This window comes from Cebidichthys violaceus, unplaced genomic scaffold (genome assembly GCF_023349555.1).
Source record: "Cebidichthys violaceus isolate CVI_PGR_0920_01 unplaced genomic scaffold, fCebVio1.0.p SCAF_45, whole genome shotgun sequence".
NCBI lineage: Eukaryota > Metazoa > Chordata > Actinopteri > Perciformes > Stichaeidae > Cebidichthys > Cebidichthys violaceus.
In genome coordinates, this window is record NW_027176650.1 from 12501 (window position 1) to 24219 (window position 11719).

Here is an 11719-nt window from a genome sequence, read left to right on the forward strand (position 1 = left end):
AGGGAGCGGCGACGAGTTGACCAGCAAGACGGCGTCATCATCATCTGTAGCCAACCAGAATGTGATCAGCAGATATCACCTGGATAGCTCCGCCCCTCCAGCGAGACCACTGCGACGATCATCGAGAGGACGCTCGACCAAAGGAGGTTGAGTTTACACGTTTATAACAAAGAGATCAACATTCATACAACTACCCATTTATAACCACTTGAGATTTAATACACGTGTCTCTGTTAGCCAGATCAAAATCTGATTACAATCAGTTTGGGTTTTAGGACATATATAACAGGTCCTCAAAAGGAGTTTAAACCTCTGAACGTGGTTTCGGGGCACCAGTTAAGAGGACTGAGAGATTCTCCACTCAGTGATATCGATATACTTAATTCATTAATGAATGCACATTATCTCTCCTGTACAACTGTTATTGGTATGAATTCCCCTTTCCTTGATGCAGGTCTGTGATTCATTGTGTTGATGTGTTGCTGATGATGTCTTCTTGTATTCTGTTTTCATGTAAACCCATTATTGATAACCTTATCATTAATGCCCCCTCGCTCGCTATCGTTAACCAGCTAAACTCCTCGTCACATGTGCTGAAGTCACTGGAGCTGTTATATTTATTTTTCTTTTAGGTTATCTTAGTGATGGGGACTCCCCCGAGCTGCTGCCACGGCAACAGGCTCCTCCTGTCACAACTTCCCAGGAAACGGTGTGCGACGTGAGTTCATTCCGACTGTACGTGGGCTCCGATCCACAGAGATGCAGCCAGCGGGTCACGGGTTTACTGACGGTCCACCTGCTGGGCCTGGAGGAGATGAAGACCGGCAGGTAAGACCACCATCCAACGTAACACCTGGAACAAAGCTAACAGCAGCTAACACAACGTTGTTTGAAGGTTGCTGCTAACTGGCAGTTAAAGACAAAAGATTTTATAGAGCTGAGCTTTGTATCAATAGAGAGGAGTGGGATGTTTTCCCATTCACTTCAATACAGTCAGCGTTGGATCGCAGCAGCGTCTGGTGGACATTAGAGGAACTACAGCTTTTCTGTCTCTAAATACCCATAAGCCTCAGCTGCTGTTACCATGGAGAAGAAGACAGGTAGAGGCATTCTAAGAGAATTCACCCACAACCATCCCACAACTTAGAAGTGAACAAGCTGCAGATTGTTTTCAGTGTTGTCAACACTGTTGTTTGTGGATCATGTGATTGGTTGATTCCTCCCAAAACTCACCTCGTAAGTTGTAGTTATTACTACCTCAAAATGTTGATGTGCAAAGGGTTGTTATCAAAGAACCAGATATTTTCTAACAAAGATGTTCATCTTTGGGTCTGAGGATTGCCAGTCCCTTTAACTGAAGGGACCAGGGCATCAGAACTGATCTACAATCATCAGGACTTTGACACCAGAAACCAACACCGCCTTTCGTTTGTTTAAAAGCACGTTAGTTATCAGTAAAGAAAGTGGTTTTCTTCTGTGTGGATGTGGATCCTCTCAGGTCAGAGGGCAGTAAGGAGGTCTTCCTGGCCATCCAGATCGACGGGGTGACAAGAGCAAGGACCGCCCTCCTGACCCTGCGAGCCTCCTCCCTCCCATTGAACCACGCCTTCCACCTGGAGCTGGAGCGAGCCCGGCAGCTCCGCATCGTGGTCTTAACACCAGGTACTACTGCTGTGTGAACCAGATTTATTTCAGCTACTAGTACTACTACTGGGACTATGAGCACTGCCACTCCTACTACTACTACTACTACTACTACCTCTACTACTACCATAGTAGTAGTAGAGGTAGTACCCAAGTGGAGACGCGCATCGCTGCGTGTTTGGCTGACATCTCGAAGTGGATGACGACACACCACCTCAAGCTCAACCTGGACAAAACTGAGCTACTGTTCCTCCTGGTGAAGGGTTGCCCGCACCGGGACCTGTCCATCACCATTGATGATACCGTGGTGACGCCAACTCGGACTGCGAGGAACCTGGGTGTGACCCTGGATGACCAACTGTCATTCTCAGCAAACATTTCATCCGTTACACGCTCCTGCAGATTCCTGCTCTACAACATCAGGAGGATTCTCCTCTTCCTCACTGACGAGACGGAGTAGGTTCTCATCCAGGCTCTTGTCATCTCCCGCCTGGACTACTGACACTCTCTACTCACCGGAGCCCCGGCGTCGGCCATCAGACCTCTGGAGCTTGTCCAGAAAGCCGCAGCTCGTCTGGTCTTCAATCGCCCCAAGTTCTCCCACACAACTTCCTTTCTCCGTTCTCTACACTGGCTACCTGTAAGAGCTTGCATCCAGTTTAAGACTGGTGCTAAAATACAGGGCAGTGAAAGGAACAGCTCCTTTCTATCTCCAGGCCACGGTCAAGCCCCACACCCCCGCCCGACCACTTCGCTCTGCTGCCTCGGGGCGATTGGTTGCCCCGTCGCTCAGAGGTCCTGGCGGCCGATTGACCCGGTCACGTCTGTTTTCTGTCCTGGCCCCACAGTGGTGAAATGAACTTCCCACTGACGTCAGGACAGCGGAGTCGCTGCCCATCTTTCGCGCGGGCTGAAAACCCACCTCTTCAGGAAGTGCTACCCTGAGCCTTCCACTTAGCACTTATTGTTTTCATACTAGCTTGTTGCACTTATTGTATTCGTATTACTTATAACACTAACTGTTTTTCTTGTTTCTGCACTGTACTTTGGTTCTCAGTTATGCTCTGCTTCATGCTCTTAGATGCTTGTTTGGAAAAGGAAATGTACTTATGACTTCTGGTGACTAGTAGTTCTTTTGATTACCAATGTTGATGCACTTATTGTAAGTCGCTTTGGATAAAAGCGTCTGCTAAATGACTGTAATGTAATGTAATGTAATGTACCACTACTACTACTACAAATAGCTAAACATCTTTAACTACAGGTCCGATTATCATAAAATGTCGTGAACTCATTCTGGTTCCTCAGAGGATGAACCCTTTAGATGGCCACCAGACTTTACATCCCCTCAAAGAGCATCAACGAGCCACTTTCACAATGACTCGTATATTAACTGATCAGGAACTCCAGTACTTTGATCAATCATTAATTCACCTCCATATTGGATCATTACTGTGTATCTTCTGCTGATCAGCTCATTACTTTATGGTTTCAGTTTATTAATATGAAGTGATGATGTAATATTGTAGATCCACCTTTAAAGTGATAAACACATTAATGATCAATCATTCTAATAATTATTATTCTGCATAATGACTTTTACTTTGTTACTTTATCAACACTATTCTGTAATTTCTACCCTGAGGTACTTGTACTTGACTGAAGTAAAAGTACTTAATGTGTTTCTGTCTCTGCAGTCGGTCCAGCAGCAGGATCAGGGTTTAAATCAGAGACGGATCAGACTTCAGCCGGTCCAACCAGGAACCGAGTCTGTGGTCTGGGAGGAGTCTCCATGCCTCCACTCTTTAAAGGTCCTCTTCACCACAGTATTGATTGATTGATTGATTGATTGATTGATTGATTGATTGATTGATTGATTGATTGATTGTATAAATAATGATTTTCTGTCTCTCAGGGAGTCGTAGTCAGCAGCTCTGTGTGAAGTTGGAGCCTCGAGGACTTCTTTATGTCAAACTGTCTCTACAGGAAAAATGGGACACACAGGTACACGGTAATACTACTGCTAATGGGACACAAAGGTACACAGTAATACTACTGCTAATAGTACACAGGTACACAGTAATACTACTGCTAATGGGACACAGGTACACAGTAATACTACTGCTAATGGGACACAGGTACACAGTAATACTACTGCTAATGAGAATCACAGGTACACAGTAATACTACTGCTAATGAGACACACAGGTACACAGTAATACTACTGCTAATGGGACACAGGTACACAGTAATACTACTGCTAATGGGACACAGAGAAGTACACAGTAATACTATTACATGATAAGATGTGGAGTCTGATGAAGTAAGTCATATTTAAATCAACCTTCTTAAAGCTTCACTTCACAGATGAACACTTCATACAATCCTTGCTCGTCATAGTATCCATAGTGTACTTAGTGTACTTATACCTCCTTCAGTGATACTATGACCTTCATCAGAGCTCCTGCAGATTACAGCCACTATATAAAGATCTACCAATATGAAATACTTCTAACATTACAGAGTAAAGCTTGATTGTTGTACTTTCCCCCTGCAGCCCAGTTATCAATCAGTGCCTACTAATGTGTTTGGGGTTGAACTTCACCATCTGGTGGAGAAAGAAGGATCCACATCACTGATCCCGATCGTGATCCAGAAATCTGTGGCAGAGATTGAGCGAAGAGGCCTGAAGGTATCTATCGGCTCTTTATTAACTCCACCAGGAACAGATGAATCCTCAGAGGAACAACTGCTTCTTGTGTTCTTCTGACATTGATTGATTGGGTTAGAGTTGTGATTGGACCAGACGCATCATTCAGAGCAAACAATATCTGAGCTGGATGATCCGTCTGAAGGGTTTTCTGTCCATTCAGGACTTTATTCACCACTGACTGCTGTTCAAGACCTCATCTGTCTGTCTGCCTGTCTGTCTGTCTGTCTGTCAGGTGGTGGGTTTGTACAGACTGTGTGGTTCTGCTGCAGTGAAGAAGGAGCTCAGGGATTGGTTCGAGAGGAACAGTTCAGCAGCTTGTCTCAGCGAGGATCTGTACCCCGACATCAACGTCATCACAGGTCAGTGAACACAGCGGGGTGATGGACACATTACGGAGAGTGTCTTTTTTAGTCCATCAGGTATCTACAAGGATCTACATACAGACATTAGGGAGAGGGACAGGGTGTCTTTATTTGTCCAACAGGTCTCTACTAGGATCTAGACCTGATATTAATGGCATAGGGCTCATCCTGGTTGATCAGACATCCCTGCAGAGACTCATGGCTCTGATGATATAAACCTGATCTCACTGAAAGCTCCTTTGACGCCGCTTCATCCATCTTGATTCAAGTGTGGAGCGAATGAGACCCAGCGGCCAAAGCTGTTTATTCTGCATTCACAGAATCTGGTTAGAGAGCTAAGAGGAATCAAAAGAGAAGGATTCTTCCCATTTCTTTTATTGAAGAAATACATTGTTGATTAATGATTAAAAGACCTACTTCTGGTGATGTATAAGAATACATCACCAGAATACATCATAAGAATACATCACTGGCAGCAGGTTACTTGATTGCAGACCAAAACAAGACTTTGTTGTTGAAGGGTTTGAGTGGTCTCTGCAGGACTGATTCTGCACCAGGACTCAACCTCCGGGTCTGAAAAGTGAAGAACTTAAATCTGCTTCTCTTTAAAACCTCTTGGACCCTAGACCAATTTTTAGGCCCTCAGCTCGAAAATAGCATGCCCATACCATAATGAGTGTAGCGTTGCAACTGTAAGGACTATTTTAATACTTTTGGTAGTAAAATAACCCTAACACTTGTGAGATGTGTTGATATGTGTAAATATCAGTATGAGTAGATTAAGATGTAACACAGCACAAATTGAAAATTCTAATTTTCGAATGGAAAAAAAAAGCAATTTCAGGATATTTCTTTATTAGAAATCATGTAGATACGAGCTTTCCAGCTCTCCCAGATCATAGAACTATATGTTGAGGGTCTCTAAACACATTTTTATTTTGATAAAGTGAAGCTTTATCTAGTACATCTTTATCTAGTACGGAGAAGTCAAACGGGGTCAACCAAAATGTAATTTTGTTCCAGCTGTTTCATTGTAATTGTATATACTATATAATTATATATTTCACTTCTTTTATCACTAATGGTGTTCAATCTATCCATATGCAGCAGTTTGGCATCATTTTGAGAGCCTGGATCCTCTCTGAGACTGTTCATGTTTGTCATCCATGGGATTTTATCGTCTGAATTCCAGTTTTTTGACCCTCCAAAGCATTTCAGACCGTTTGAAGGGCCGATTTGACCCAATGAACGTTCCATAGACGCGTCACAGCCTGCTCTGTTGAAACAACCTAACATGACTTTGATTGACAGAATCCGTTAGCCAATCAGAATAAAAAAACTACCCGAGTGTCAAACTTCTCAAATCTGATTTGCTGAGACCTCTTCCGCTAGCAGCACTCGAGGCACACGATGACAGCGGCAGCTTTGAATCCAGGCAGAGACGGATGAGCTGCACAGATAGATACTAAACATGAATGGATTCATTTTTTTTTTTGCTGCAGAACATCTCAAAGTAAGGAGCTGGTTTATGATGTGATCGATTATGCGGATTATGATGATGGCTTTGTTTTGTAAGTAAAACTGCGAGGCTGTGTTGTAGCGGAATGTGAACAACATGTCGCTAGTGATCTCCGGAGCTAACAGGTGTTAGCATTGAATTAATTTTTCAAAACGTTATTGGCATAAATGTGGCGAGTGGGACTGTCTATAGGGCGCTATATGAATTGTGTTACTTGGTGTTATACGTAGCTTTGTCATATGTTGTGTTTGGAGTTTGTACAAACAGCTGAGATGACTTTGTAGCGCAGAAGCTGCAGTTTGAGCAGCTATGCGGCATCATTATATTCGTTACTGATGAGTGTACGTTATGAGTGGATTCATTTTTGGATGCATGCTCCGCCCCCACCGGCGGGGGCGCTCGGCTCGAAGAGGTTTTAATGGCCATCAAAACCAAAATGCCGAATTCAAGGATTCTAAACCGTAGTACACAGATCGATGGGAGTCCGTCCACTTCTGAACTCACACAGATTGTTTATTGAAGCTTCGCTCTGTATCAATGAGTATCAGGTGTCTGTGATATTCAAACAATGAGGTTCTGCTGGTTCTGTGTGTCGTGTCACGAGATGCCTCCAGTGCGTCAGAGTCCACCTCAATGACTTTTCCTGATTGTCCTGTGGGTTTTCTCAGGTATACTGAAGGACTACCTGCGGGAGCTGCCGTCTCCGCTCATCACCAAGACTCTGTACCAGGTTGTCAGGGAGGCCATGACCCTACGACCCCCACATGGCCCACCTGGGACCCCTGATCCCCAGCTGGCCCAGAGTACTGTGGAGCTGCTGTCCTGTCTGCCGCCTCCAGAGAGGGTAACACATAACACCCCCGCTGCAGTACTACTACTGAAGTACTACACTACAGCATTCTATTTGTCCGACTGGAACCTCTCATTGTTCTTTGGCCACATGTCTCCATTCTTATGAAAAGTTTAGTGAAACAGTTTCTTCAACATGTAGGAGACAGAAGTGATACGTTTAAAAACTTGATGTCAACTCTTTCTCCATCTACACATCAATGATTGTGGAAGTTAACAAATTGAACTCGGATCAGCCAATCAGCATGTTTGATGCACAGCTGTGTAAAGCATTGTTGAGGTATTTGCACTGGCTCTGCAAGTTCACCTAAGATTACCCATAACACCCCTCTCTATGTAAATCCACTTTTACATGCATTCAATCTGCTTTGACACCAGATTGATTCATTTAGAAACATACACTTCAGGTCCATTCGTCAGGTTGCTGACGGATTTAAGGACCTGTTGACGGGAACTTGGTGAACGGATGAAGTCAAACGTTGTCCTCTCTCCAGGCCACCCTGTCTCTCCTGCTGGACCACCTCAGTCTGGTGGCGTCCCTCAGCTCCTCCAACAGGATGACGCACCAGAACCTCGCCGTCTGCTTCGGCCCAGTGCTCCTCACCCCGACCCAGGAGGCCTGGAGGGGGGTAAGAGGAGGGAAGGGAGTCAGTCATGGTGAAGAGATGGCGAGCGCGGTGGATTTCAAACGACATATCGAGGCGTTGCACTACCTGCTGCAGCTGTGGCCAGGTGAGTCATTAACCACTTTGATGCTGTATTGTTGCCGTGGAAACCACCTTACCTTTAACAGGTGTCACCTTGCTCAGCATCTTTTGTTGCTTTTCGTATGTTCTTCCTCAGTGCCAACCCATCGATTCCCAGCAGACGACCACATCGACGTCTCCCCGCCTCCCTCCCCTGTGCTTACCCATAACCTTCTTGGACACCAGCAGTGGCGTCCTGCGCTGCGATTGGCTCTGCCCCAGAATCCTGAGGAGGAGGAGGTGGTGGTGTCACGTCGGGGTCGAGGTGGCCTGGCCCGGCTGGAGAGTCCGCCACCGATCAACCGGTACGCCGGAGACTGGAGCATCTGTGGACGAGATCTTCTGTCCGGACAGGAGGCCGATTACGATGAGGTGGCAGGAAGTGAAAGTGACGGAGGTAAATAATAAAAAAGTGGATAAACGGCTTCATTCCTGGAGAGTTTTTAAATACCAGCTGCTTCACAAACAGCAGCGAGTCATGCAGGTCTGGGATTCAGGTCCACTTAAGTTGAGTCCTAGTCATATCAGATTTAAGACAGAAGAAAAACAAGCTGATCATAAATCTGTTTTTTTTTAAAGTGACACCACCACCCATAGTTTGTCTTAAAAAACTAACTTTTATCAAGTCATTGTCAAACCTTCTGAACCTCCTGATCTCTTCTGAACATGTTGACCCTTGTTCTGGTCCTCCTGAACTCTTCTAAACATGTTGACCATGTTCTGGTCCTCCTGATCTCTTCTGAACATGTTGACCATGTTCTGGTCCTCCTGAACTCTTCTAAACATGTTGACCATGTTCTGATCCTCCTGATTTCTTCTGAACATGTTGACCCTTGTTCTGGTCCTCCTGATCTCTTCTGAACATGTTGACCCTTGTTCTGGTCCTCCTGATCTCTTCTGAACATGTTGACCATGTTCTGGTCCTCCTGAACTCTTCTAAACATGTTGACCATGTTCTGATCCTCCTGATCTCTTCTGAACATGTTGACCCTTGTTCTGATCCTCCTGATCTCTTCTGAACATGTTGACCCTTGTTCTGGTCCTCCTGATCTCTTCTGAACATGTTAACCATGTGCTGGTCCTCCTGAACTCTTCTAAACATGTTGACCCTTGTTCTGGTCCTCTTGATCTCTTCTAAACATGTTGACCCTTGTTCTGGTCCTCCTGAACTCTTCTGAACATGTTGACCCTTGTTCTGGTCCTCCTGATCTCTTCTGAACATGTTGACCATGTGCTGGTCCTCCTGAACTCTCACTCCTTGTTGTTTCTGTTTCAGGCAGCGGGGGTGAAGAGGAAGAGGAGAAGAAGGCGGCGTGGTCCTCAGAAGGAGGAGGAGGAGGTGGTCTGTATGTGGACGAGTTCATGGATTTTGATGCTCCATTTAACTGCCGACTCAGTCTGAAAGACTTCGACACTCTGATCCACGACTTAGACCGAGAGCTGGCCAAACAGATCAACATCTGTCTGTAGAACCACATTAACTTATTTCTCTGATCCAAAGGTAAACCGTTGTTTTCGTAGGTGTCGACCCTGTAAAGATGTGAACTGAACTATGTTCTTGTGGTTCTGTGTATCGAGGTAGCATCCTGTTGGATCTTGTTAGAACCTGTCAGAACCTGTTGGATCCTGTTGGAACATGTTAAAACATGTTAGAACATGTTGAAACCTTTTGGAACCTGTTAGAACCTGTTGGATCCTGTTGGATCTTGTTGGAACATGTTAGAACCTGTTGGAACCTGTTAGAACCTGTTGGATCCTGTTAGAACCTGTTAGAACCTGTTGGATCCTGTTGAAACATGTTAAAACATGTTAAAACATGTTGGAACCTGTTAGAACCTGTTGGATCCTGTTAGAACATGTTAGAACATTTTGGATCCTGTTGGAACATGTTAAAACATGTTAGAACATGTTGAAACCTTTTGGAACCTGTTAGAACCTGTTGGATCCTGTTGGATCGTGTTGGGACATGTTAAAACATGTTAGAACTTGTCGGAACATGTTCGACTGTTTGCACTGTTAAAGCCATAATTTCACTTGAAATTTTTATTTGAAGTGAACAAACTGCAGAACTCATCGCTCTGCTGCTTCTGTCACCCCGAAAACATCAGTGCACAAACCAACGTCCACTTCTTCTAGACAGTCTATGCTGTTAGTCCGTTTCTAAACCTCTTGCTGGTTTCTGTCTCCCCTGCTGGTTTCTGTCTCCCCTGCTGGTTTCTGTATCCCCTGCTAGTTTCTGATCCCCCTGCTAGTTTCTGGTCCCCCTGCTGGTTTCTGATTCCCTTGCTGGTTTCTGTACCCCCTGCTGGTTTCTGATCCCCCTGCTAGTTTCTGATCCCCCTGCTGGTTTCTGTACCCCCTGCTGGTTTCTGATCCCCCTGCTAGTTTCTGATCCCCCTGCTGGTTTCTGTACCCCCTGCTGGTTTCTGATCCCCCTGCTAGTTTCTGTACCCCCTGCTGGTTTCTGATCCCCCTGCTGGTTTCTGTACCCCCTGCTGGTTTCTGATCCCCCTGCTGGTTTCTGATCCCCCTGCTGGTTGAGCAGCAGAGCGTTGTGAGCTGCAGCTGGTTGTCAGTATTTTCACGGTACGGAGTTTAAGTGAGGACTTTGTGAAGCCACAGAAGGAATACAATGCCATACTCAGTGTTACCAATGATGACCATGTTGTTTTTATCTGCTTTCTGTTTGCTCCTCTGTTTTTTTGATGACAGTATTTCTTTTTTTGCACAAGGATAATAAGCACTTATGTATTTTTATTGATAATGACGATGTTTCTATGCAGATAACCAAAGTGTTGAAGCACAGTTCCTGTTGGAACGTCTTATTAACCTAACTATTAAACACATTATTATTATTAGTAGTAGTATGACTTTTATTGATAAGCCAATGATTTACTATGAACACTTCATTTCTGTTTGATCAAGAGCAAAGATGAAGCTTAAGCCTCTTTTTGTAATAACAAGTTGTGAACACGAGTTTGAAGAGTTGAGGGCAGAGTCACACATGAGCAACATTAACATCAGAGAATATTATATACACATATAATATACGTACATATATTATATTCAACTCCAGGTTTCTGACTTTCTATCTGAGCAAAGGGTGAATGAAACATGTGTTTCGAGAAGTGTTCAACTTTATCTTTGAACGACAAAGTTTCAGCAATAGCAAAGTGTGTGTGTGTGTGTGTGTGTGTGTGTGTGTGTGTGTGTGTGTGTGTGTGTGTGTGTGTGTGTGTGTGTGTGTGTTGACCCACATCCAGCATTAATATGGACATACAAGGCCATGGTCGATTTTACAGATTATTTGAGATATGAACGTGATGAGATTACTTAATTATGAGAAAACATGAGTTAATTCACAAACACTGAACTATAAAATTCTATAAAATAAACACAACTTCCTTTCTCCGTTCTCTACACTGGCTCCCTGTAAGAGCTCATCTAGTAAAGACTCTGGTGCTAGCCTACAGGGCTTTCTCCAAACCACGGTCAAGATCCATACCCCCGCCCGGCCGCTCCGCTGCCTCGGGGCTCAGAGGTCCCTGCGACCGATCGACCCGGTCAAAACAAAGAGCTGCATTATGGGATCATATCATTTTTCTACCGTGTGACGGAGAATAGTATTTGTGTATTTAGTTAACACATTGCTGTGTAAAATACAGACCAAAGGAAAAAAATTGAAGAGCTCCTGTCATTCACTAAGAACATGACGTCACTGTGTCTTAATAATGAACAACACAGATGGAACGCCGCTACGCTAGTTATTATAATTATAAACACATAGAAGTACTTTATTGAACTCTAACTCAAATCAACAGCTCATCTTGTAGTTTCTTTGATTTTCTACTCTGTTGCTGAACATTTATAATGTATAATATTCTGC

The 11719-nt window shown here is 44.4% G+C and overlaps 1 protein-coding gene across 1 annotated transcript in view; it reads left to right on the plus strand.

Moving 5' to 3' along the window:
- The window catches only part of LOC137886672 (rho GTPase-activating protein SYDE1), a 12268-nt gene extending 1580 nt beyond the window's left edge, over positions 1 to 10688 (plus strand). The window contains exons 3-13 of the mRNA XM_068729230.1: positions 1 to 146; positions 633 to 828; positions 1499 to 1662; positions 3342 to 3455; positions 3560 to 3648; positions 4202 to 4336; positions 4590 to 4716; positions 6907 to 7082; positions 7582 to 7819; positions 7931 to 8230; positions 9110 to 10688. The exon at positions 1 to 146 is cut by the window's left edge and continues 169 nt beyond it. Coding sequence (XP_068585331.1) covers positions 1 to 146; positions 633 to 828; positions 1499 to 1662; positions 3342 to 3455; positions 3560 to 3648; positions 4202 to 4336; positions 4590 to 4716; positions 6907 to 7082; positions 7582 to 7819; positions 7931 to 8230; positions 9110 to 9303 — 1879 coding nt within the window. The 3' untranslated portion in view covers positions 9304 to 10688. The remainder of the gene's footprint in view (positions 147 to 632; positions 829 to 1498; positions 1663 to 3341; positions 3456 to 3559; positions 3649 to 4201; positions 4337 to 4589; positions 4717 to 6906; positions 7083 to 7581; positions 7820 to 7930; positions 8231 to 9109) is intronic.
- Positions 10689 to 11719: the final 1031 nt, after the last annotated feature.